Source organism: Panicum virgatum, chromosome 4K (assembly GCF_016808335.1).
Source record: "Panicum virgatum strain AP13 chromosome 4K, P.virgatum_v5, whole genome shotgun sequence".
Taxonomy (NCBI): Eukaryota; Viridiplantae; Streptophyta; class Magnoliopsida; order Poales; family Poaceae; genus Panicum; species Panicum virgatum.
In genome coordinates, this window is record NC_053139.1 from 28,378,828 (window position 1) to 28,406,412 (window position 27,585).

The 27,585-nt window shown below is 44.7% G+C and overlaps 3 protein-coding genes across 4 annotated transcripts; 1 reads left to right on the plus strand and 2 right to left on the minus strand.

Moving 5' to 3' along the window:
* The first annotated feature begins 3,958 nt into the window (after positions 1 to 3,958).
* On the plus strand, positions 3,959 to 6,800 carry LOC120703608. 2 transcript variants are annotated; one of them, XM_039987739.1, is made up of 4 exons: positions 3,960 to 4,149; positions 4,867 to 5,132; positions 5,825 to 6,063; positions 6,525 to 6,800. In XM_039987739.1, exons 1-4 carry the CDS (start codon positions 4,007 to 4,009, stop codon positions 6,525 to 6,527), a joined length of 651 nt encoding a protein of 216 aa, XP_039843673.1. In that variant the 5' UTR covers positions 3,960 to 4,006; the 3' UTR covers positions 6,528 to 6,800. The 2 variants fall into 2 exon arrangements, with proteins under 2 accessions (XP_039843672.1, XP_039843673.1); XM_039987738.1 differs by having other exon boundaries at positions 3,959 to 4,149; positions 5,825 to 6,800.
* Positions 6,801 to 21,076: 14,276 nt separating this feature from the next.
* On the minus strand, positions 21,077 to 24,977 carry LOC120703609. The gene is made up of 11 exons (XM_039987740.1): positions 24,866 to 24,977; positions 24,644 to 24,789; positions 24,341 to 24,450; positions 24,148 to 24,257; positions 23,855 to 24,019; positions 23,724 to 23,786; positions 22,976 to 23,068; positions 22,717 to 22,851; positions 22,528 to 22,628; positions 22,310 to 22,418; positions 21,077 to 22,228 (listed from the first exon to the last, which is right to left on the minus strand). Exons 5-11 carry the CDS (start codon positions 23,873 to 23,875, stop codon positions 21,503 to 21,505), a joined length of 1,248 nt encoding a protein of 415 aa, XP_039843674.1. The 5' UTR covers positions 23,876 to 24,019; positions 24,148 to 24,257; positions 24,341 to 24,450; positions 24,644 to 24,789; positions 24,866 to 24,977; the 3' UTR covers positions 21,077 to 21,502.
* Positions 23,994 to 26,296, minus strand: LOC120702087 (protein argonaute 18-like). Its single transcript, XM_039985857.1, has 7 exons — positions 25,957 to 26,296; positions 25,083 to 25,887; positions 24,866 to 24,978; positions 24,644 to 24,789; positions 24,341 to 24,450; positions 24,224 to 24,257; positions 23,994 to 24,019 (listed from the first exon to the last, which is right to left on the minus strand). The coding sequence occupies exons 2-7, from the start codon at positions 25,884 to 25,886 to the stop codon at positions 23,994 to 23,996; spliced, it is 1,233 nt and encodes a 410-aa protein (XP_039841791.1). The 5' UTR covers position 25,887; positions 25,957 to 26,296.
* Between the last annotated feature and the right edge of the window lie 1,289 nt (positions 26,297 to 27,585).

A 27,585-nucleotide genomic window follows, 5' to 3' on the forward strand; every position in this document is an offset into this window, starting at 1 on the left:
TGTGCATGCATGCGTCGCCGCACACCAATGTGGCATCGAAGATTTGCGCTCCCACGCCCTGCGCCCGGATTCTGCACCATCCCGCGGCCCCCGCGTGTGAATGTTCCCGCCGGCCAACATGTGCGTGAAAATCAATAATATTTTCTATTTCTAATTTCTCTCAAAATTTTATTCCAAAATAATAAACCTTCATCGAATTTTCAATTTCTTCCGAAAATTCAAACCAAAATACTAAAGCTTCATCAAATTCTCAATTTCTTCCAAAAATTCATCTCAAAATACTTAAGCTTCATTGAATTTTCAATTGTTCCAGAATACATATCAAAATACTCATTTCATTGAATTCTCAATCGTTCCAAAATACGTCCCATAATACTCAAAATTCAATGAATTTTCAATTGTCCTAAAAATTCATCCCAAAATACTGAAAATTCATCGAACTATCAATTGTTCGATAATTTATCCCAAAATAATTAAGAGTCATAGAATTTTCAATTTTTCCAAAAATTCATTCTAAATATTTCAGGTTCCAAAAACTTCATCATTCCACATCCAAAGCACATTTGAATAGTTAAGGTTAAAAAAGATTGATCATTTCACATGAGTAGAAATCAACGGGGTTACCTAAAAATTCATCCAAATTTACTTAAGCTTTGTTAAAATTCTCAATTGTTCCAAAAATTTATTCCAAAATTCTAAATTGTTCCAAAAATTTATACCAAAATACTAACTAAATTATTATACTCAAGCAAATGAATAGAATTAGAGAAAAAAAATTCAAGAACAAAATATATCATTGCCAAGAACAATATATATGTACATGCGAATAAAATTATACTAGTAGCAGAATATTGTCATCAATTAAGTAAAAAGAGTAGAAACAGTTTCTCTTAATCATATGAACTAATTGAAATAACATAATGATAGGTATCCACCACTACATATAAAAACAAGTTGATAGAAAAGAAATACAAAGAAGAAAATTAACTGTTGATACTCAATGTAAGTTTAAAAAAATTACACTCAAACAAAGCAAAGGGATTACAAAAAAGATTGAAGAACAAAAATTTCAAGAAGAAAACATTATTACGACCAAAAGAACAAAAATACTCTCACAGCATAACCAAGTAAAAAATGATTTCACCAAATCATATGAGCTAATTCAACTAATAAAATGATATATATCCATGACTAACAATATATTTGTACACGCAAATAAAATTTTACTATTAGAACATTATTATCATAAGTTAAGGAAAAAATAGAAACAATTTCTCTTAATCAGATAAACTAATTCAGATAACATAGTGATATGTATCCATTACCACATATAAAAATAAGTTGATAGCAAAGAAGTTCAAAGTAGAATAGTAAATGCTGAAACTCAATGTAACACTACTACAAAATAGGCCTTTGTTCCAGCTCATTTATCCCGGTTACCTTTGGGCCCGGGACAAAAGGTGGCTTTTGTCCCGGGTCCAAAGGCTAGCTGGGCCAGCGGGGGGACAGGGACCTTTTGTCCCGGGTGGAGCCACCAACCCGGACAAAAGGCCCCCCTTTTGTCCTGGTTGGTGGCTCCACCCGGGACAAAAGGTCCAACCCCTTTTATCCCGGTTGGTAACACCAACCCGGACAAAAGGATGACCCTTTTATCCCGGTTGGTGTTACCAACCCGGACAAAAGGCCCCTCCACGTGATAGTTCAAAAGAGAGTTATTCTTTACTGAGTCACATGTACTACTTAGTTGAGTTGGCAAGGAAGCCATGCGCTAGGCAATAGGTCTTGGGTTCCAATCCCGCAGGGCGCAAATATTTTTTAGCGCGAGGGACATTTTGTCCTGGTTCTACCACCCGGGAGAAAAGCCTCCAGTGCTTTTGTCCCGGCGGCCGAATCCCGGTTCCAAAACCGGGACAAATAGCCCTTTGGAACCGGGACAAATGGCCTGATCTGTAGTAGTGTAAGTGAAAAAATATACACTCAAGTAAAGTAAAGGGATTACAGAAACAATTGATGAACAAATAATTTTACACTCTAAAACAATAATTATGACCAATCGAATAACAAGTATTCTCGTCGCAGAATAATAATTATGACTTAGAGATCAACAAATATCTTCAATTAATCATATGAATAAATTGAACTAACAAAATCATATGTAACCACGACAACTTGATATAAAAAATCCAAAGCAGAACACTAACTACTGATACTCAATCTAAGTCAAGAAAAAAAATTATACTCAAGCAAACCAATAGGATTAGAAAAATTATTTCAAGAACAAACTTTATAATGACCAAGAACAAATTAAATGAACCTGAGAACAAAAGTCCACTTGTAGCTGAATATAATCAATTAATCAAATAGAGTAAAAATTTTCTATGTAGAACATTTTTTCTTAAGGTGTAACAATTTGTTATGAAGCTGGAACATTGGTCTAGGTTCAAGAAAAAGTATTCCAACATTTTAAAAAAAATTCTAAAAATATTTGGTCTTATTTTGAAGCTATCACCATAAGATTCATAATTGTGCAATCAGAATTTTTTGAACAATTTTTTTAAATGCTAGAATAATTTTCAGTGAACCAGGAACAATTGTTCTAGCTTTGTAGTAAATTGTCCTGTATTCAGAAAAAATGTTACACACAAAATATTATCTAAATATATCCAAGAGTGATTTTGTTTTGAAGATCTTGTCATTAGGATCAAATGGTGTAATTTGAATTTAATTTGGACATTTAGTTTGGAAATCATATGCTTCGTTCTTCAAAATTAAAGTATGGCACATTTTTCAAGAACCCACCATTACCCATTGGCCGTTTCTCAGCTCAGTGCCTTGATCCAGAGGAAACCCACCATTACCCACCGCTCCATGCTTTAAAAAAAACTGTGCAAACTGTTCAATCGAAGAAAAAAAGCTCGTAGTTTCCAAACCATGTGTCTAAATTGAATTTTGATTGCACCACTATAATCTTCATAACAAGATTTTCAAGACAAGACTACACTTAGATATATTTAGATAATTTTTTATGTGGAATATTTTGTAAAGGTGAAATCATTTAATATGAAGTTGGAGCATAGGTTGAAGAAAAAATTATTCAAACATTTGAAAATTTTGTTTTAAAAACATTTCATCCAAATATAATTAAGTGTAATCGTATTTCAAAGATATTACCATGAAAAACATAATGGTGCAATAAATAATTAATCTGGATACCATTTTAAAAATTATGATTTTTTTATTCATAGTCACTTTGGACTTTATGCTATTGTAACGTATGTGAGCGGACAGCATGCGCTCAGATCCTTAAAGAAAAAGTCAGTTGGATCCATGCCACTACAACTTCTTGAAATTGGATTTCATGTTGAAATCCATGCCATTGAGTGGCATGATTTTCAACGTGAAACCCAAGAAGTTGTGGTGGCATGAATCGAATTTTCCCTAAAGAAAAAGGAAAGCTCATGCAAGCATGGCCACAATGTGCATGCAAATCCTTGTAAAAAAAGTGCATGCAAGGAGGGCGCGTATATGATGCATGCATGGCAGCGCAGGCCTCGTGCAAAAGGGGCAGAAGCTAGATCGTTCCGTCACTGGGCCGTGCGCAGAAAAGAGAATTCGGTGTTCACTCTATGCGGCGGAGAGAGTGGGCCGTGGCCCATAGAGGTGTGCGTGCGAGCGCCGGATGCCGTCACTTGGTGTAGCTTTCGTAGGATAGAGATTTGGCCCGTCAGCCCGCTAGAAAATAAGGCCCATTAGTCTGAGTATACAAGCCACTCTCTAACCCTAACTCTTATCCTCTCCCCACGTCCCTTCCACTCCGTAGCTGCAGCCGCTCCCGCCGCAACCCCTCCGGACGCGACGCTATTCCGCCCAGATTCATCCAGGCTGCAAATCGCTTCCGTCAGGTCAAAATCCATGGGGTCGGCTCCAACGGATGCTGCCCCATTTTGTTCTTTTCGCTCTTTGCCCTCTTCTAAATCCTTCTCGCCACGTCGCGCTGTCTGCGCAGATGCAGCGCCTCTGGCGGTGGACTCTAGGATCTAACGTCAGCTTCTTGAGCCCTGCTTCGCGTTATTGGTGGCATCCTCGACGAGATGTTCCACTCATGGCGTCAGCATCTAGCATCCCAGATCAGCTTCTACTTCTTTCACGGTCAGTTTTTACCTCCTTTCTTTGCTTACATCAGCAATTGTATGAAATGTTTCGTGAGAACCATGCGCATTGAGATGAATTTGTGGATCTGAATCTTGACAAACTTTTGATCTACGGTTTTCCCCTAAACTTTTTTTTCCCTGAAAGGCAGGTAGTTCTTCTGCTGATCTATTACGGAGAAAGGAAAAGGCGATTGTTTTATTGTTTTATACATTTAACAATGGAGAAAGGATAATTTTATTTTACTCCTACTAAAAGCGGAAAAGATTGAACTGGTTATTATTTTGTTATTAGTATTTGAGGAAAATGTTACTCCCTCCGGATCAAAATAGATGACACCGTTGACTTTTGATTCCAAGTTTGACCATTCGTCTTATTAAAAAATTTAGTGAGTTTCAAAAATCTTATGTATGACTCAATTCATCATCTAAAGTATTTTAAGCATTATTCATGTTTTTATGTATTTGCATAAATTTTTTGAATAAGACAAGTGGTCAAACTTATAACCAAAAGTCAACAGTGTCATCTATTTTTATCCGGAGGGAGTATTAATTTTACTTTAATATTATGTGACAATCAGATCTAGTCTTACAAATCAGTTTCAATTTTAGTGTTCCCGTTTAGTTAAATATTTTATTCGTTAGGGTTGATCCTGTGATAGTATACATCGTGTTTAGCTGGTTGCTAAGGTTTGCCTCTTATGTTATTGTGTGTCAGATCGGCATTTTATGGAGATTGGAGCACTAGAGTAAAAACTGAAAAAAAGGTTGGTAAGGGCTTTCTGTTGAGAAGAGGCAATAAAGGAACTACTGACATCAATCCAGTTAGAGAAACCACTGAGGAAGATACCCAGGACATTGCAGAAGATAGTGTATGGTCTCCAAGGATCCTTGGATATAGTAGCCACCGTGATGGTATTATATACAAGAACAGCCATTTTTGGAAAGAATATTATTGTGTCGATGTCAATGATCGTAATGAGAGTAAGTGACCTGCATCTCTTTTCCTATTTTTATCAATCTTGTTCTAGAACATTTGGAAAGGCTATGTGATTATTTGGTGTATTTTCTACAAACTTGAATTTATCTTCCCATTATTTTCATTATATTCATTAAAATGTCACAGTTGGCCCTAGCTATTTTTTCCGAAGTTATGGAAAGCCACATGTACATCAAGAGATAAGAACAAATCAGTTGAACATTGAATTTTTGAGTCATTTTGGTGTTTGCCTCTCATACATGGTACTGATATACAATTTATATTTATAGGTAGGGAACCCCTGACTTATTTGTTATTATTATTGACCCTTTCCCTCTATTTTCTGATAAATCGTCATATTCAAATAGACAACTTAGTAGAGTGCAACACAATAATGTAACTGAAAGGAAAATTAATAATATATATAACTGTTGGTGAGTGCAAACTGGAGAGGAAAGGTGGTTTATGGCAACTTTGGAAATAGGTGGATGCATTTCCCACGTTGCTGCTGAGGCCCGAGCAGTGGTCTTTGTTGCTGCTTCTGTGGCTGTGAGGCTATGGCTTATGGGTTGTCTCATTGACCCAATTAGAATCCCGATGCTAGCATTTAATATGTGGGTTAAAAACAGTTTATTTCGTAGTTTTCATTTCTCTACTACAATAAGTAACTATTGTAACATTTTCATTTTTGGTGAAGCTATGCTGTGTCCTATGAGGAGAACTGCGGTGACTGAAAATTGCTATCCGGATCCGGAGGATTGTAGATACCATTTTCCATGTACAATGATGCAGATTTTCTCATTGAAGTTGGCTAAATCTCCTATAATGAGTGGTTCAATGCAATTTTATGGATACATAGCAGCAAGAGATGATTTGGATTTAATGCTTAATTATGTTTTCAATCGTAGTAGGGATGACCCCATCATTGTGCAGCAGGTAAATATCTATACATTTATAATAACTCATTACATGCACAGAACAAATGACTTTTTAATCTACTACTTATGTTGGCATACTACTAATAGTGTCTTTTAAACAATATAAAAGCTTGGACAGAGGGCAGTGTTACTTATTGCACAAGTATAGGCTCATGCTTGGTTTACTGCTTTTTGTGCTGTAAGCATAAACGAAGATAAACTATGCAGAGTAATAAGTGATTCTTATCACAGAACTATAGGCTCATACTCGGTGTACTACTGTTTGTGTTGTACATACTTTGTCATGTGAATATCTCCCCTTTTTTGTTACACAAAATCATGAAGAAACTTGAAGCCATTTCAAGTCTCAGTCCCTTTTCGGGTTTCAAAAAGGTCTCGTATTTATTGCATAGCTTGCACATGCATTACACGAACTCACGTGTCCACATTTTTTTTTCCCACATCGACACATGGACATAGTGAGGTGCACTGGAACTAGTGAGGGGAGTTTGACCAGAGAGCCTAGCAAGGTGGTCAACATCAAATGTCATTGAAGAGATAAGGCATGGGCTACCAATTTTGCTAGTCCGAAGCGGTAGCAGGCCAGCAATCAGAAAGTTATCCTGCCTTTTCTCTATTATCTTTCCTTGTCGCTACCCCCCTTCACAATAGCCAAAAACTAATGTAATGAAACAGTCAGGTACATCTTTCTACATCAGAGAAGGCCATAACAAATATAGCAATAATTATGGGATATGCCATGTTATATCCAAATCCTCAAGGCTAGAGTATGTGCATAAAACGTGTGCTGAAAATTTGAAAATAATGAAACACAGTATGAAGGCAGAAGCACAAAGTGAGCATGGGTGGAGCCAGAAGCACAATTAGAGGAGTACTAGAACGTTGCTGTTTCTTTGAAGCTAAGGTACATGGATGTGCTATACAGCAAATAGACCTTGAAGTCGTCTCTATCTCAGTGAAGGTCACAGGGTCGACATTGGAATAAACTAATGAGAACAGTGTGATGTAATCTGGTTGAAGAGAATAATAATGTCACATTTGTATTGACTAGCAAAAATGTCCGTACATTGTTATGGGTTAAAACTGTATGAATGTATTTTACTTTCTATATAGTTTGCTTGTGCTAATGTTTGTCAATATATGTTTCCATAGTGAAGATAATATTAAATAACAGAGGCATATATTGAAAAGCAGAAGCATCGTGGCACATAATACTGCATTCATGAAGGAAACAGCACAAAGTGAAAAACTGCACAATAGACCTAAATGGAAGGAGTACTAGACAGATGCTGCTGCTCTTCTGAATTTATACTCGCCAACAGAAATTAGATTTCATGACTAACATTTTATGTGAGTTTATAATGCAGTTTGCAATTATATACTAGTAATATATATTAATTCTTCTTCTCCCATGTTTCACAAAATATATCAATGCGTAATACAATTATCATCATTGGAACTGGCGGAATAATATATATTGAACAGTAGGCCAACACCATTCATGTGATTGTTTGTCATTTTGTTGTCGATAGGGTTCCATCCTCGCTACCAATTGGCCGGTTCTATATCAAACTAATGTGTAAAATTAATTTGCTGTTAAATTTGAATCTGCAGAACAGGCATGACAACCTCATGTGCTCCCAGTTTGGTATTTTTAAAGATAAATCTATTCACGTGGTTTTTTACATTTTGAAGCTCAATAACTTAGAAGTTATTCATGATTTATATTCCCAAATTTGATCTAAATCTTGTCCAAAACGACTTCCTTTATAAACTTGAAGTGGGTACTGTTGACACCGGATTTTGGCCAACAAATCCAGATTATTCCGAGAAGAGAAGAGTCCCCGCATGAGTCGTGGGCAGCGAGCCTTCTATCGTATTTGAATTTATTCTAATTAAGCATCAACATGGGAGCCGATGGAGTTGCCGATAGAGATGAGGTCTTGTTGATCCACGCGAGAAGGGAAAGAAAGTAAGACTCGCATGCACATATATGGTCATATCACGAAGGGTCCTCCGTGAATCAAATATGATTAGCATCATGGCCGGATTATTCTATTACTAGTTAAAGATGCGAGAGCTGATGAGTCCGTGGAATAAAGAAAAGATGCATGCAAGAAGATAGGGGCAGCACATGCATGGCAAGGTGATTAGAATTAGGGTGAAGTCCACTTTACCCCCTCAACTTGTCACGAAGTCTAGAAAACCTCCGAAACTACAAAACCAGGCAAAAGACATCCCTGAACTGCCAAAACTGTGTAACCAACCCCCCTTGACCCTATTTTCCCCTGTTTTAACCTCCACGTCAGCCTCCCTCCACGTCAGCCGCCCGCCCTCTCTGTCTCGCTCCCGCTCTCTTTGTTTTTCCCCTCGCGCTAATCCTAGGTGCGCCGGATCCCGGCCGGCGGCGGCGGCGGGCCAGCTCCCACCAGCCCCTCACCGCGCTCTCTCCCTCTCGTCCAGCTCCTCACCGCGCCCAGACCAGCCGGGCGTCACCACCGCCACGTGCTCTTCCCATCGGCGCCGCGCCTCACCTCGCCTCCGCCGTCGGCGCAGCGCCTCGCCTCCACGTCCGGCACCGCACTTCTCCACCCCCCCCCCCCCGCATCTTGCCTCCCCGCTGCCCCGCCCACGAGCTCCGACCGCACTGCCCGCTCGAGGCGGACCGCGCCGCCGCCGCGTCCGAGCATCATCCCCGCCTCACGGGATTCGGCAGCGCCGCCCAGGCCGTTGCGGACCGCGCCGCCGCTGCGTCCGGGCGTCGCCCACCTGACGCTGCCGGCTCACCTCGCCAGCTACGACCCAGCCTGTGCCGCCGATGCGCTGGGCAGCCGCAGCGCATGGATGCGTCGCCCTCTATCGTCGACGTGCGAGGCCGCCGCAACGAGCTGAGCCACGGCGTCCACCCTACGCCTCGCCCAGAGCCGGCTGCGCCGCCCTACGGCATCCCAGGGGCGGCGGCGGCGGGATTGAGGGACGGAAGTGGCGGCGGCACTGAGGGTCAGGAGCGGCGGCGAGCAGGAGAAGAGAGAAGAGAGCAGAGAGGAGAGAGGAGAAAGGGAGAGAGAGAGAAAGAGAGGCTGATATGTGGGTGCCGTGGGCTGACATGTGGGCCCGCAGCAAAAACCACCATGAAAACCAGCTAGAGGTTTAATTTGTCCGGTTTTGAGTAGTTAAGGGGGCAGTTTACCCGGTTTTCAAGTTCGGGGGGGTTTTCAGACTCCTTGACAAGTTCAGGGGGGGTAAATTGGACTTCACCCTTAGAATAAAGAAAGCAAGGTTGCCGCATGGGAAGGAGAAGCCCATGCTAATCACACACGTTGATTGGCTTCATCAAAAAGATTCTACATAAAGGAAGTTAGAGTCCATGTATCTTAATATTTCCTTTAGTTTAGATATTTTTTGTTAGGCAAGTTCGTGTACGGCACTACGTGAAAAACTATTTTACTAGGCACTTAGCCCCGGACGCTACAGGCGGACAAGAAAATAACCGCTTGTGCAATTCGCGGGAAAGCCAACCTTCTCTGACATGTCTCTGTAAATCTATTTACAGAGGCGGATACATTTAGATACGCCTCTGTAAATAAAGCCATTTATAGAGACGGACCAAAATATACCCACCTCTATAAATCGATTTACAGAGGTGGACAACTTTTGGTCCGCCTTTGTAAATCAAGAGAAGCTAAAACTTTTAAAAAAATCATAACTTTTGTACATAATGTCGGATAAAAATAAAATCCATATCAAAATTGTAAAGCTTGCCGAGATCTATAACTTTGCAGTTAATAATATTTTTATTTGAAATTATTTTAACATCCAAATATATGTTTGGCGCCGTGCTCGTTTTTCACTCTTCGCTTCGGTCCGTATCCATCCATTTATTGCCTCTCCTCCCGCGTCTCTCTCTACCTTATCTATTCACCACTCTGCCAGCCTTATTCACCTCCTCACTCCCCCTCTCAACCCTATCTATTCGCCTCCTCATCCTGCCGCCAGGGCCTAGGGCTGCACGACGGCGTGCCGGGCTGCCAACGCGACGGCTGGCCGGCGCGACGCCACGTCTGAGCGACGATGGGTGGCGCGCAGGATACCGTGCGGCTTCAGCGGTGGGGACAGCACCGCTATGTCAAGCTCGGCAGGCTTGTCCTTGGACGACACCTTGGCATTGTGGTAGGGGCTTGCCATGCCGGCTGGCTTGCCACGGAGGTTGACCATGGAGGCTGGCGTGGCTGTGCCGGCTGGCGCGGCTGTTGGGAAATCAGCCCGGGAAGGGGTTCTGGAAGGCCCCTCCGCCAGATATAAGGGAGTAGGTTGGCCCCAGACCTGGAGCGAGGCTACGGAGGATGACCAGAAGGCAAGCAACGCCCCCTCCCCCCTCCCCCGAATCCCGGAAGTACCCAGAAGGAGGAAGACCCTTCCAGTGTAGACTTCAGAAGGGAAGGAGGACTACCGGGGGACATTGCTCACAAGAAGCTATGAGGAACGCTCGGAGGCCGGAAGACCTAAGGGGGTGAAGGGCTTCCGACCACCCTTCCGCTCCGTACAAGCGACTTATGCCCTAAAGACAATGGTGATGACAGATCGCACTGCGGCCGATATACGACAACAGAGGGAGGCAGAAGGACAAATGTACCCTCAACTTACGTCATGGAAGGACAACATAGGATTCTAGTTTCCACAAAGAGCATAGGCAAGGGTATAATTGTAAATTGATAGAGGGTGCCCCCTCCGCCCAACTATAAATAGCCCCCCTCCCGGGGTATGTAAGGGGGCAGTTCAATAAGAGATACATTCAAGCGCTACTGGAAGTTTCATACTCTTTTTCCTAGAGCCCTTCGGAACTCCCCTCCGGGTTTCGGGGCCCCTCTTCTTACTTGTTTGGACTTCTATCCTGAAAGATCTTGCGCTGTGCCTAGAGGAGGGGGGGTGAATAGGCCTGCACACTAAAAACTCCAACTTTTCTATCAGTTGGCAAGTGCGGCACTTCCGTACAACCAAGCGGCACTTCCGCAGTGCGGAAGTTCCGCTAACTTATGCGGCACTGCCGCTAGCAACCCGAGATCTTAGTTCAAAAACTGAGTAGCAATTGAGAATTTCACTTGAATAGAAGTGTTGCCAGGAAGGGTAGGAACCTGTTTTACCAGTTGAATGATTGCGGAATTACTTGAGCGAGTAGATCGGCACCAAACCCTAGGATCACCAGAAACACAAGAGTAAGCCAAACACAAACAATAATCTCAAGCACAAAGGACACAAGATTTAGCTTGTGGTTCAGCTCGCCACACAGGCTTGCCTACGTCCACGTTGTTAAGGTGACCATGAAGGTATCACCCACTAAGAGCTTTCCTCGGTCTCAAGTCAAAGGGATGAACCCTAAGAGATGAGAGGTGTTTACTATGAAGATGGGGTGATTACAAACCTCCCGGGGCTACCACAAGAGTGGGGAAGCTCGCCAGGCAATGCCTAGCCAGCTAGGAGCAAGAGCTCCAAGAGTAACAAACACAACCGCCGGCCTTCACGCAAACAAAGTGCTCTTGCTTGAAGAACGAAGATGGGAGAGCTCTCAAATTATGATTAGAGGCTTAATCTCTCAAGAATTTGAGTTGGAAAGCTTGGGGATGCTCCAATGGAGTGAGAGGGAGTGGAGAGCTCGAGTAGGAAGAAGAGCAGTGTTTCTGGCGGGGGGGGGGAGGGATGGGGTGTATATCCAGCCTCCCAACGGCTATTTTGATTTTTCTAGAAACCGTAAGTGCGGCACTTCCGCGGAGCGGAATTTCCACGAGTGAGAGTGGCATTGCCACACTGCCTGGCAACAGTGGAAATAGGAATTTTGTGGCTTGTTGCTTTGGCTATGCTTTTGGAGGATATGTGGTGGAATAGCTTGAGCACTTGATCTAGCATTTTAGCAAACGACCGTGTCCCCCTTGATAGTGCAGCTTTTCCTATACTCAATGAGTAAAACAATAGAGAAAACAAAAAAGCCTTGTCGTTCAAAAAGCATCCTTTTGGATTGGGGTACTCCACCACCTCAATATGTACCTCTTTTTCTTAATCCCTACTTGTCAACTTGATAAATCTCGTTAGTCCCCTCATTGTGTGGTCATTATCACCAAAACCCACGTTTAGAGCTTGATTGCACTTACAATCTCCCTCTTTTTGGTGATTGATGAAAACACTATGAGAGCTTACAACAAATAATCAATTATAAACGAGATTTGATCATTGGATGTTGGAGCTTCCCTTGAATATGTGGATAGGGTTTTGAACTCCCAAATTAGGCATAAAAAACCAAATTGCACACATTAGAGTGAAATGGAGGCTCTGGAGCTCTGGAGCCAGTCCATCATCGACGCCGCGAAAGAAGGCCTTCAACCTGGACAGCTCTGGAGCTGGATGTCCCGCAAGCCCTTCACCGATGTTCAAGACCTTCTCCAGAAAATGGAAGAATATGCCAGGGCGGAAGACGATGACATGCGCATCGCTGACAAGGAGCGGGCGCAGGAAAAGGCTGAATGAAGCACTAGAGATAGGTAGGAGAAGGGGTGCGAGAAAGACGAAAGGTATCGGTAGGTCGACAAGTCTCACCGATTGTACCACAACGTCTCCCACGTGCAATGGTCTAGCCGGGAGCAGAGCCATCCCCGATGGGAGGAAAGTCGAGACTGCATCTCACCACAGAGGGACGACCAGAAGGAATGACCCGAGGGGTATGACAGAAGGCCTCCCTTCGCCCCAAAGGAGTGCGGTCAGTCCTCGGGAGGAAGAGAAAGCGGCGATGGGGAGCGGCGTCCGCAGGATCCTCTCCTATTCTTCGTCATCCACGAGCATCACGGGGGGCACACTGTTGATGGTCGTTATTGCACGATTTCGCCCGTCAACATGTCTACAAAACAAGAGAAATTAGCAATGCTTGCAATGCATAGAGGTACAAAATAATGTAGTTCCACTTGTATTGAAATTTTATTTGAGTGCAGGGACTTTATCGCAAAATGGAAGAGAAACGGGCCGAATTCAACTCAACATACAAAGCCCGGAAGTTGGAGGACCCCAAAACCTGAAGTGGACCAGGCCCAGGACCAAAAAGACACTTACCTGTGGGCTTGTACTGGATCCAGAGGGGCGCTTGCCAAAGCCCAGGCCTGGCCGAGCCCAGGCTGGGTCGGCCGACCTGCCGATGGGGCCAACCGGGCCCAATTTCGGTGAGGCGGTGCGCCAAGTCGGTGGGATGGTGGTTGAGCAAGTGTTTCTGGCGGGAAACGACCACAACTACATGCAACCGCCATGCCACTTGTCACTTGGAGAGTGAGTTGAGGTGGAGTGCATGCTACTCCACCCACTCCCCCAAGTTACCTCTTGGCTATATAAAGGGACCCCCTCCTCTCTTCAACACACACAACAAGAAGGCCAAGCAAAGAAGCTCTCTCCACTTTCATATAGTTCTAGTGCTAGTGTGATAGAAGTTAGAATTAGTCTTAGTTCATCGAGCAGAAGCCTCGCCGGAGTTCTGGGTATGTCTCTAGTATTCAGTTCTTCCTTTGTAAGACTTTGCTCTGATTTAATATAATTATCTTCGTTATATAGTCAATATACTTTGCTCTATTTCCATATGCCGTCGAATAGCGACATTAGTATAAAGTTATTCTCGAATGGTATAGGTAGCTTACTGAAGAGGTGCATTGGTTGTGGTTTAATGCCTATGAAAGTAGGTGCTCTATGCTTAGCTCATACCCAGCTGCTGGGGCATAGAGTGTTATTTAGTAATGTAGGCGTGGTGCCTAGATTAGTAAATATCATTAAGTGGGGCCATAGGCCATGGAGTAGTGGGGTCTGGGCGCCGATGGTGATAGCTCGGGACGTGTGCGCCCCCACGTTTGCTTACGGGCGTAAGAACAATTTCCTGGTGAAGGTACTCCTCCGTACTGGATCCGGTCGGATGGCCATGACAGGCTGCCGTAAGGAACTCGGCAGTCCGGGGTGGTTTCTCGATCAACCAAGAGGGCACTGTTAGGGGGTATTGGTTATGCCTTAGTAGACTAATAACTGTATACTAAAATTGACTTATATAATGAAGTACAGAATCTTATTAGAGCCTGCTTGATCGCCTATCTTAGTGTCACCTACCCTTGCAATATTATTTATCACTTACCCTTGTATGAACATTAAGTCTTACATCAATGTTTTGCATTAGAATAGCAATGCAGCTTTCTTACCAATCTTCCCTTGGGATTAAAAATACGATACATGTGGAATACTCCCGGGTGAAATGTGCAGCGGTAGATCCGTCCGCTTGCAGATTTATTCTGTAATTGCATCGACCTACCCCACATGACTCCTGTCTGGCGCCATTGCTAGGAATTACCCTATTCCTAGTCGCGTGCGTTAGCAGGAGTCAACACACACCACTCCGCAATGTCTCACTGTTGCGGCACAAAGAGTGGTGGCAAGGCCACCCCAAACTAGAGTCGTCCTACACTCTTCACCCAGAGTCGTCGCCGCCTCCGGATAGGTGCCCGGAATGCAGCCTTCGCAAAGCTAGGTGCTGGCGATCAGTGCTCCCCACCACCACCGGGAGTAACCCCCCTCCCTCCCTCGCCACGCTTCTGGCCCCACAGCTGCCGGTCATCCCGAAGACAGAGCCCCCCGCCGCGGATCCCCGACCTACCCAGCATATCGTGGGACTCCACACCGTTATCATGACCATCACCGGAGGGTCTTCGCACACCTTCGAATCCAAACCTCCGACAGGTGATGCATGTCGCTTCCTCCCCGCAGGTCACTAGGACTCGGTGGATGAACGTCCCCATCGAGTTCTCGGAAGACGATATGTGTGCCAAGTTCTTCCCACACACCGACGCATTAGTCATCGCCGCCAACATCCAAGGAGTAGACGGGCGGAGGATCTTGGACAACAGAAATTCCACCGACCTCTTGTTCGCCAGCACTTTCGACAAAATGGGACTATCCAAGACCCATCTTCTCCCCCCCCCCCCCCGGAACCCCGCTGCGTGGTTTCTCCGAAGGGGATATCGATGCCCTCGGACGGATTGATTAGCCGGTTGTTGATGGCTCTTATCGCACTAGTTTAGGCCGTCAACTCTTGCAAAAAGAGCATAAAAGTAATACCTAACTTAGTGGTAGGGGTTTTTATTAACCAATTCCACAAGTTTTGGTGATTTTTGGCTTGCAGGTAATTTCCAGGAAGTTCTGGGGCTAAATTGCATATAACCATTGACACTGGAAAACCTAAAATTCAGCCAAAAAGGGTGAAGGCCAAATTCCGAAGAAATCCCGGAAATCCGACAAATCCTCGGGTTGGATTGGCCTAGAATCAGCCCAGGAGGCAACCGGCTGAAGGACTGGGCCAGGGGGCCACCCCCAGGTCAGCCGACCTGAGGGGTCAGCCGACCCAGGGGTAAGGCCTCTGGCCCGGCCTTTTTCCGTGTCGGTTCGTTAGGTCAGTTGTAGGTCAGTGACGGTTGGGGATTCGCCAAGTAACCGTTGAAACTGCTGGAGCCGCCTTAGACACATGGCAAGCATGCATGGAAGATGCTCCTTTGATTCCAAGCATCTCCACATGGCCAAGAAACCTCCATAGGCTATAAATAGGACCCCTCATGTGACACCCTGTGTCACATTGCCTTGTAACACTTGTGTACATGCATAAGCTTGGTGGCAAAAAGGTCTCAAAAGTTTGAATTTCAAGTTCAATTGCTTCCATGTGAACTTGGAATTTAAATTGGGATCGAAATTCCTAATTAATTGAGCCTTGTTGTCAAGAGTTAACAAATTGTGTAGATTTCATTTTCTTCTTCACTTTCTTCCCCCCCTAGCTGTAAGTTGAAAGTCTCTTTTTTCTTTCTTATGTTTGCTTGCCTGTACAGTTGTTTTTTCCTAAAATGAGAAAATGAAGCGCTATTGGGAACTCCCCCACGGTTTTCCTTAAAAAAAGTTAACAAATTGGTTCAAATTCAAATTTGAATTTTAAATTCAAATTCTGAGTTCGGTTGGAAAAATTGATTCTTTGTAATTTAAATAGGTCACCTGTCAAATTTCATCGACATCGGATCAAGAAGCTCAATAGTCATAACTATGGCTATTGGAAGACCTGCATGGAGTCCTACCTACAAGGTCAGGACCTATGGGAGGTTGTTGCAGGAACCGAAACTGTGCCTCCACCAAAGGAGAGTGGTGATAGTTCTGGAAAGAAGGATGGAGCCGAAGCTTTGCGGAAATGGCGCATCAAGACTGGAAAGGCTATGTTTGTGCTAAAAACGACCATTGAAGAGGATCTACTAGAGCACATACGGGATGCGGAGACCCCGAAGGAAGCTTGGGAGACTCTGGAAAAATTATTCTCCAAGAAGAATGAAGCACGCCTCCAACTCTTAGAGAAGGAGTTATCAGGTATCTCTCAAGACACTCTGACTATTGGTCAGTATTTCACAAAAGTAAAATCTATTTGTCGAGAGATATCCGAGCTTGCACCAGATGAGAAGGTTGGTGAGTCTCGTATGAGGAGAATTATCATCAATGGCCTTAGACCCGAATATCATGGGTTTATAGCCGCAATAAGAGGGTGGCCTACTCAACCTTCATTGGTGGAGCTAGAAAATTTGTTGGCTAATCAGGAGGAGTTAGCCAAGAAGATGGGCACCATTACTATAAAGGAGCAGGAGGAGGCGCTCTTCACAAGTAAGAAGAAGGGTCCACCTAGGAGTCAATGGAAGCCGAAACCAAGGTGGTCAGATGGTGGCAAGCATCACCCAAAGGAAAGAAGTGGTTCTTCAGGGGGAGCCCATGGATGAGAAGACCAACAGCAACAACAGCCAACAAGAAAGAATGATGGATGCTACAATTACGCTAAGCAAGGTCATTTTGCTCGAGAATGTCGATTGCCTAGGAGGCGCTTTGAAGGGAATGTGAGGTGCTTTGAAGGGAATATGACCACTACCACACAAGAGAAGGGGGAAGCATACATCAGCGAAGAAGAGTGGGATGTTGAAGCTGGGTTTTCTCAAGAAATTGAAGAAGATAAGTTGGACGAGCACATGGAGGCAGCTGCTTTTGCAGCAATAACTGATCCGGCAGTTAATTATACGGAGGACTGGATCATTGACTCTGGGTGCTCTAATCACATGACCAATGATGACAAGAAGTTAGAAGATATGACCGACTACAAGGGAAGAAGAGTAGTATTGATGGCAGACAACTCGAGATTATCTATCTCTCATGTTGGGAAGGTGGTCATTCCAAGGTATGGTCCTCAGCAACTCCAACTTGAGAAGGTTTATCATGTTTCGGGTTTAAAGAAAAATCTGCTGTCAGTCCCTCAATTGACAGCAGAATGAAAATATGTGCTCTTTGGGCCAGAAGGTGTGGCGATTTTTAGAAAATTAAAGGTGATTGGCACACCCATCATGGAAGGAAAGAGGAGACAATCGGTCTATGTCCTCTCAGCTGAATCTGCTTATGTGGACAAGACTCGAAGAAATGACACTGGTGATCTGTGGCATGCGTGTCTTGGACATGTTAACTATAATAAATTGAAGGAGATGATGCAGAAACAAGTGGTGAAAGGGCTTCCTCAAATAGACATCCGGACAGACATAGTGTGTGCCGGTTGTTAGTATGGCAAGGCTCATCAATTGCCATACAAGGAGTCAGAGCATCGATCGAAGGCACCTTTGGAGCTCATACACTCAGATGTCTTTGGCCAAGTCAAGTAAATATCTATTGGAGGAATGAGATGCAAGGTGATGTTTATTGATGACTTCTCAAGGTACGTCTGGGTTTACTTTATGAAAGAGAAGTCTGAAACTTTTACAAAGTTTAAGGAGTTCAAGGAGAAGATAGAAGGTGAACTCAACACGAAAATTCTATGCCTCCGCACTAATAATGGAAGGGAGTATCTGTCAAATGAGTTCACTATCTATCTCAAGGAGCACAAGATAAGAAGGCAATTGATATGCCCAAATACTCCACAACAGAATGGAGTAGCAGAGCGCAAGAATCGTCACCTTGCTGAAACTTGCCGAAGTATGCTCCATGCCAAGAATGTACATGGAAGATTTTGGGCTGAGTGTATGAGGACGGCAGCCTATATCATTAATAGGCTACCTCAACCAAAGCTGGGTTTCAAATCTCCCCATGAGTTGCTATGGAAACTGAAGCCAGTGGTAAGCCATCTCAAAGTGTTTGGTTGTGTCTGCTACGTGTTTGTGCCTGATCATCTAAGGAACAAGTTTGAGAAGAAGGCAATTCGGTGCATCTTTGTCGGATATGATGATGCACGAAAAGGTTGGAGATGCTGCGATCCAACCACAGGAAAGTGCCATACCTCAAGAAATGTGGTGTTTGATGAAGCTTCTACTTGGTGGTCGTCTGAAAAGGTTGAGTTACCTGATTCTCAAGGATTGGAGGAGGTTCCAGAAGAAATCATAGAAGACAAGGAGGAGGCACAAACTCCAAGTGAAAATAAAGAGGGTTCATCAGTGAAAGCCAAGAGCCCATGGAAGACCAGTGTACATCATATGACACCAGAAGACCCTCAATTGCCACAAATGGAGCTTGAAGAGCCTATTCAAAAACTACAGAGGACAACAAGGAAGATCAAACCTAATCCAAGGTATGCAAATGCTGCCTTTGTTGATGAGCCTATACTTGTTGAGCCATCTTCATATGAAGAAGCATCAAAAGGTCCTCAGTGGCGTAAGGCGATGGAGGAAGAAATTAAGGCACTAAATGATAATCAAACATGGGATTTAGTGCCAAGGCCAAATAAAGTAAAGTCTATATATTGCAAATGGGTCTACAAGGTAAAGACCCGTTCGGATGGCTCAATTGAAAGGTATAAGCCTCGACTTGTTGCTCGGGGTTTCTCTCAACAGTATGAGCTAGACTATGAAGAAACATTTAGCCCGGTGGCAAAAATCACAACTATTCGAGTCTTGCTAGCATTGGCTGCTTGTAAGTCTTGGAGCTTGTGGCAAATGGATGTCAAGAATGCATTCCTACATGGTGAGCTTGATAAGGATATCTATATAGAGCAACCTAGAGGCTTCAAGAGCAAGATCCACCCCGACTATGTATTCAAACTAAAGAAGGCACTTTATGGCTTAAAGCAAGCTCCACGAGCATGGTACGGGAAGATCGGTGAGTTTCTCGTACAGAGTGGTTTCAAAGTCGCTCCATCAGACTCTAACTTATTTGTGAAGGCGAAGGAAGGAAGACTAGCAATAGTACTAGTCTATGTTGATGATTTGATTATCACGGGTGATTACTCTGAGGAAATACAAAGGACAAGAGAAAATCTCTCAGTCCGCTTTCAAATGAAGGAGCTTGGAGAGTTGAAACATTTCCTCGGACTTGAGGTGGAGCGCACAAAGGAAGGGCTATTTCTGGGACAACAGAAATATGCCAAGGATCTCTTACAAAGGTATGGAATGCTTGACTGCAAGCCTATATCTACTCCTATGGATCCCAATGTGAGGCTGCAGGAAGATGAAGGAAATGACTTGGAGGACATGACTATGTATCGACAGCTGGTCGGGAGTCTAATCTACCTTACGCTAACCCGGCCAGATATTTCCTATCCAGTTGGAGTAGTTACTCGATACATGAGCAAACCAAAGAAGCCTCATCTTGATGAAGTCAAGCGTATCCTTAGGTATGTCAAGGGCACCATCAACTTTGGTATTATGTATAAGAAGACAATAGACTACCAAGTTATGGGATATTGCGATGCCGACTATGCTGGGGATAGTTGCACACGGCGATCAACTACAGGATACTTCTTTAGTCTTGGATCTGGAGCTATATCATGATGCAATAAGAGACAACCAACTGTGGCATTGTCTAGTACTGAAGTAGAGTATCGATCGGCAGTAATGGCAGCACAAGAAAGCACCTGGCTCAAGCAGTTAATGGAGGATCTTCATCTGTCGGCAGAATACCAAGTAAGGATTTTCTGTGATAATCTATCTTCTATTCGATTGGCGGAAAATCCGGTATTCCATGCAAGGACCAAGCACATAGAAGTTCATTATCACTACATAAGAGAAAAGGTAATTGAAGGGAAAATTGAGATGGTGCCTACTAAGATAGAAGAATAGATTGCAGATATCCTCACCAAGGGCCTTCACAAAGAAAAGTTCGAGAAATTTCGAGAAGCACTCGGCATGGTCTGCAGGACTACTTTGGATAGAAGTTTTCCTTGAGGAGGAGTGTTGAAGGAAGCAAGTCAAATTTCTACACTCTTCTCCACAATTCAAGGATAAGATATTTTCCATGGAGTTCTCTAGAATATCTAAATAAAGTAAATCAAAGATATTTCTAGAACTAGATATTTTCATGGAAGAGTGTAGAATTTAGATCAAGGGCTATGATTTTGCCACATGTCAATAATCCAATGGCCTTGTAACCCTATAAATAGAGAGCTCCTCCTTGCCATGGCATCCATCCATGAGCAAGGTAGATGAGTTGTGGTAGGGCTAGAAGGGTGAGTGCTAGGCTAGCCACTTAAAGGTGTGTGTTCCTTTGTAACTTTGTTGCTCCAATAAAGTGTATTTATAAGTGTTAGTCTCCCGGTTAAGCCTAAGTACTTAGTGTATAAGTTGTGATCCATCGAAGGTTGGCTCTGTCACCCGGGATCACAAAAGGGTCTGGGCTTCATCAAAGATTGGCTCTGTCACCCGAAAGCCAGCTTCATCTGTTGGTAGGCTCTGCCTCCCGGAAGCAAAAGGCGGCTCTGCCATCAAAAGGACCCGGTACACTAAGTAACTAGAAGCTGACCGACTCTGGAGTGAGTTGGTGTGTCATAGGGGTAGATCCTCAACTTAGTGGGTATTAGGGCCACCTCAATATCCAACACAAAATGTACAGAAATTTGATGTGTTCTTACTGCGACCAAAAGTTTATTCATGAAACCCATACAAGTAACCATGAAAGAATACAACTCAATCACTACAGCTTAAAAACTTGTCCATTGAATTTTAATCAGTACAACTCAGAGCAAAATGTACAGAAATTTGATGTGTTCTTACTGCGACCAAAAGTTTACAGCATTTCCAGCATGCTCACTTGAAATGATGTTTCCAGATGGACAACAGTCTGGCACTGTTGCGGACTACCTGGCCCCGGAAGGGCAGAACAGACTTCCATGGTTTGGAATCTTTCCCCTTCTCAAGGACTGCCGCTGCAAGCTTGCACGGGGGGACCTCCAGTTCTATTTCCGAAATAGAACTCGTGATCCAGGAGGAACTGCCTCTCCCTCTTGTTCAGATTTGATTTGTTCACAATTCTTCTGTATAAGTTGACCATTAGGAATGAATCAGGATCACCTAGGCCAGGATCCACTGGTCTGAAAGTGGTATCCTTGAACTGTACTTTCTTAAAGAACACATGATCAAGGAAAACTTGTGGCATAATGAATACATTATTTACCACATCCTCAAATGATTTAAGTGTTTCAGCCCCCTCCATGATATATCGAACTTATCAACTTGGGATCCAGTGAGTGACCGAAAGACATACTTACCAGCAGTCTCACCCATTTTGCCCCATATTTTTAGGGCTTTGACCAGGTACTTTGGCAAATAACTTGGTTTATCATCTCTCAAAGCCTCGCAAACAAAGTCAAATATCTCATGGTATTTTAAAGGCTCAAGAAAGTGAACTATGATTACGCCACAGGCTTCCTCGAATGATGATACCAGCTCTCCTTTGATATCTGCTCCTGGTCCTGCCTTCAATATCCTAAAAGCCTCTAGCAGAGCTTGATTTCCAACTGGAATTAACTCAATGCGATGGTCTGGTGCCACTGATGAGTAAGAACCATCGCAATCTTTCAGCATTTGGCCGAATTCATGGGAGATATATCTGTCACAACTATTAAATTCGCATATCAGATCTGGGCTTGCTTCGCCCTTCAACCATGCTTCACGGGCATCTATGATTAAGTCAACGGACTCTCCCCTGTGTGTCAGCGTAAGATGAAACGTTCCATTATCCGGCACCACATGGATGTACTTTTCTTCGCCCACCAGTTCACTTACATCCACAGCAGTACCATTGGACATGAACCAAGCTTTAACTTGAGCCATCGTTTGGCAATAGCTTGTCCAGTCATTCTCTTTGTTCCCATCAAGTTTCATCGTTACTGTATTCTGTTAATTAAGAAAAATGTAAGAATAAAGCCACAAAAGGAACACAACAGTTTGCTTACATTTTTTATGCATTTTTCTTACTCTGATGGGCTCACAGTCAGTTTCAAACACAGAGTTGGATTGTCCAAACTCATTTCCTTCAAAGCCAGTGGTAAGGTTGAGCCTGTTCATCTCTTGATTGCATTTTTCTCTGAAATGTAAGGTTCCAAGTAACAACTGATTAGCAAAGTGCCAGCAACAGAATTGATGACATCACATTTCACGAAATTTCAAACAGACAAATAGAGTGATGTTCTTACTTGAAAATATTTTCTAGGCCATCAGTGAGTGTTTTACGGTAAATTTGTGGAAGGATACCACTATACTTGGACACCTCATGCCAATCTTCGGAGCCACCGACCTAAAGGAACACCAGGCAACTTTTTTTAATCTAATGTCATGAAATTAGAGAAGGTATTGTCCATTGTTCAAAGAAAATGAGAACTTACAGATGCAATGGAGGGGGCAGAATCATCTACAGGTTTAAGATGGGTAACATCAGCACCAAATATAACTGGTGGCTTGTTCGAAACAATCGGCAAACTCTTTTGTACATCATCAAAGGCCGAGTGCCTCCCTCCGCCCTGTCAAGATGGTAAACGTATCATAATATTTTGATCGGCAGCTCTTTTTTCACAAGAGGTGATGCTGAGGTTTATGTTGGCATTGATGTCAATAGCAATATTTGCAATCTTTTTTATCGCTCACCTCATTCTGAGCTTCTCCATACCGCAAATGAAGGTCATCTTCCACTTTATCTGAGCATTCAATGAATATTGGAAGCTTCCAATCAGATAAGTCCTGAAATAAAAGTGAAAATGATAAGCTAGGAGCACTGCCAGAAAAAAAAACAAAGAAGAAGAAGATGAAAACCAAAAGACATCTAAAAAGAATAATAATAGAGTTGAGTACCACTCCAGTAATACGAGACATTTCAGCCAGTTTAGAGCAGAGTTATTCAACAACACGGTTAGACAAATCTTAAAAGAAAATTAATGCATGCCCAGTTGCTGATTTGGACAGCATTTTCTACTTTCTAAAAACAGTCCAAATGAAATTGACAAACAAGGGTGACATATTAAGAAAAAAAATATTTATCAATCAAAACCCCATGCAAAGTTAAAGCAAATGTTATCTTGATATATTCCTTTGGTAAAGAACATAATGTAAAGTAAGTAGCTATACTGGAAGAGGTTCTCAAGCTACAACAACAGGAAAAAAAAGAGAGAGCACACGAGACAATCACAAGCTACTTTAGACAAAATCTACATTAGAAAACATGGAAGTAGTACATTTGGAGGTGGCAGAACTCTAGCATCAACTTTTGCAAGTTTGTTGCTGTTGCACTGGTTGAGATCAAGAACCTAAGGAAGTTAAGTTGGGCTAGAGAAAATTTCACAGATGACACAAAATTGCGACTGATTGAGTTCAGTCCAAAGCAGGCAGGTTGACTTACACTTGCGACCTGACTGGCTTCCAGCTTCTTCTGATAAAGCTGTCTGGGAACTATCTTGCAAACCTGAATCCAAATGGATGTTCAGAAATAGGAGCAGAATATATGAAGTGTAAAGAGTATAGAAATCCAACCTCTATAGGAAGATATTTCATCTTCTGCTCACTGCAAACTTGAAGCCATGGGAGAAACTTGTACTTCAGTTCCAGATTGTATTTTTCTCTAGAATCATCTATGAACTTTATTTTTCTCTAGAATCATCTATGAACTTTTTCATGGGTCCAGGAGGTGATTCGAAACTGAAATATTAAGGGTCCAAGAAACATCTGATTAACAAAGTGCCAACAATAGAATTGATGCCATCATATCTGAACAAGAGAGACTAGGATATTTTGTTCAATATAAAGGTAAAGGAGAACAATCCAACCTCGAATCATTAGTACAATTCGAGGACGACAACAACCCAACAACTCTGTAGTTTTGGATTACTACTTCGTTTGTACCTTCAATTCTCATGCCACTGAGGGCCTTCAAAAGCTGCACATTCAGATAACAGCATATACATCTTAACTCTCAAGCTCAACTTTGGATAGTGTACTCAGGCAGGAGAAAATGTGTACCTTAGCATATTCAGCTTTAGTGAACTTTCCATTCAAGATATCAATCTTAAAAATCTTCTGAACGAAGTCAATCAGTAGCAAGGGTTCAATGGGTACTGTTGAAGATACATCTGCAGTGGAAAATGTAAAGTTTAACATCTAGCAAAGAAACAAGATCTGAACTGCACGTGAAGGGTAGCTGGGAATTTTTTTCTTTGAAGCAATCACTAAATTACAGCTCCCACTTTAAATCCTATTTGCGTTCCTACCGTACTGAAGATAATTGAAACAAAATTCAAACTCAGAAGCGAAGTCATATCTGACCTACGACGAAGATGTCGTCCACGATGTCAAGGACCTGCAGCACCTCCTCCCGGATGTCCGTGGGGTAGCCCGCCAAGAGCATCCTCGGCTGCAGAAGGCTGATCGCAGCGGCGTGCTTGATCAACACATTGTACTGCCGACCCTTACTGCACAATTCATCAAATATTGGCATCTCATCACTTCAGCGATCCAGAGAAGCGAAATAGTTTACGCTTTACGCACCTTTTGTCGTCTTCAGAATAGACAATGGCCTCGAACTTCCTGGTGTCGAATGGCAGCGTGCCGGCGGTGAACAGAGAGTCGCCGCCGTCGTACACGGGGATGTGGCCGCCGCTCTGCAACGAAACGATCAATGAACCACCACAGGCACCGCAACACCCGGAAACGGTGCGCGTTGAACTCCGAGGACGGGGAGTGGAAGAGCGGGAAGAGGCCTCACCTCGTAGTGGTGGAGGCCGCCGACGGTGAGATGGGCGACGAAGCAGTTGGCCCCGATGGCGCACGGCCTCCCCGCGGCGCCGTACGCGAGGCGGGACGGGTCAAGGGTCTCCATGGGGCGGATGTGGACGCGTAGCAAGCTGAACTCCTTCCGCAGCAGCGCGGCGGCGGCGGCCGTGATGGCTGGCTCGGCTTGGTGCGGATCGGTGCGCTGGCTCTGTCCGGCGCGCCTGCGGTCACCGTTGCGGAAGTAGCCCGCTCCGCCTCCGCCGCCGTTGTAGTTGCATTCCCCGATGATGTAGTCCTCGGAGCATCCTCCTCCTTCAGCAACAAGTCCACTGGCGCGCTCGGACACCAGGCCCTTCGGCTTCCGCTCCGGCGAGATGGTCACCTGCAACGAAACAATCAAACGAACCACCACAGGCACCGCAACACCCGAAAACGGTGCGCGGTGAACTCCGAGGACGGGGAGTGGAAGAGCGGGAAGAGGCCTTACCTCGTAGTGGTGGAGGCCGCCGTCGGTGACGTGGGCGAGGAAGCGGTTGGCCCTGATGGAGCACGGCCTCCCCGCGGCGCCGTACCCGAGGCGGGACGGGTTGTCAATGGCCTCGATGAGGTGGAGTTGGACGCGTAGCGCCCCGAACTCCTTCCGCAGCGCGACGGGCGGATCGGCTTGGTGCAGGTAGGTGCTCTGGCTCTGTCCGGTGGGTGCGCCGCCTCCGCCGCCGTTGTGGTTGCCGTCCGCGTAGCCGCACTCCTCATAGCCGCCGCCTCCTTCGGCACCGAGTCCATTAGGGCGGCACATCCTGCGCAATTCATCGAACATTTGTGTTGTGATAGAAATGGGAGGGAAGCAGGGTTTACGCTTTGCGAACCTTTGTTGTCGAACGGCGGCGCGCCCGTGGCGAAGAACAGAGAGTCGCCGCCTTCCTCCCCGCCCCGTTAAGAGATGGAACGTGGGGGGCACGGGGGAGGGGCTGCTCTGCCGGTCTGCTCACTGCCCCTTTTCTTTTTGGCTGGGCTGGGGGCTGGATAGAGAGCACGGCAGCAGGCAGGATGTGGCTGACATATACCTTTGCTCGCAAGTCCGCCTAGCCCTGGCGTCTGCCGCTGCTGTGCCCAACAGTGCGCCCCTTTTCTTTTTGGGTGGAAAAAGACTACGAACTTTCCAAGCCTACGAAACGCTCAGAGCCGCACCTATTCCAAGGTTTTCTTTTGGGACGATGAGATCCTGTCCTCCAACGCAAATACGCAAAGGGTGCCCCCCCCCCCCCCCCCCCCTCCCACCCAAAAAAAACACGCGCAAAGGGCGCCGGCCGGTGGCCAATTGGCCAAAACACACAAGACACAACTGATTCCCCTCCTCTCTCCGAGATGCCTGATGCCTGGCTCACTCGTGACACCCCCGTACTGCTCCTGCAACAACTGCAAAGCCGGACACAGACTTTGTCCCCGGACCGGACGGCACGCACGCCAAAGCCCGGCGCCGGCGGCCGCGGGCGGTACGCCCTGCCCACGCACCCGCCGCCCCCGGCTCGCAAGCGCGTTTGCTGTTCTCGCGAGCGCCCGCACGGGGCGTGGATTGGATGCGCGCGCGGCGTACGTGCACCGCCGCCAGGGGTCGAGCGTTTGAGAGCACCGCCGCACCGGTAACGCGTGCGCGAGTTGCATGTCGCCCCTATTTGAGAGCGGTTAGCCATCTTGCTGGCTTAGCTCCACCCACTCAACCTATCCTACAGACGTGCCGCAACCATTTGGCACGGCACCGCCACAGCCCAGAAGTGGTAAGATTTTGTACATGCATGAAAATTCATGCACGGACTCTTGGACCTGCAGACCCAAAGTACCACACGGCACGGCCGGGGCCGGCCATGATTGGCTTTAGTTTCCTACAGATTCAGCTCATCCACCATGGCCTTACCTCCTCGTGTAATTGTAAGGCAATTACGATTGTAGCGTGTTCTTGGCTCAACCAATGATTACGACGGATACTCGGCAATATTTACAGTCAGGCGGGATGAGAGGAACAAACACCAAATCAAAGGGGAACATGCAACTCACCCGATCCCTGATGACATCATGACCAACTCAACCTCTCCGCTCGCCAAACCGAAAACGATTACGTTCCCATGGCCCCCAGGCCCGTACCTCCTCCCCGTCTCTCACACAGGACACAACAAATGGGCCTGCTAGCTGCCTAGAATAGCCTGTACGTCCAAAACACGACCATGCCAAACCATTGGCCTTTGGCTATTTGGGCTAGAGTTATTTAGCCTAGCTCTCCAATAAACTAGCATTTGAGATGTTTAGATTCAAGGGCTATTTTGTATTTAATTCACTTTTTTCAACCATTTGGTCCCCTTCATCCTCTCACAAAAGTACATGGGAAAGAGGGAAATGTGTGGGTTCCATCCAAAATAGCCCAAGTAATCACACTTCGGTGGGATAGTTTTTTAGGATTGGCTATTTGCAAAAGGCCAAGAAGTAGCTCTCATGTTTGGAGA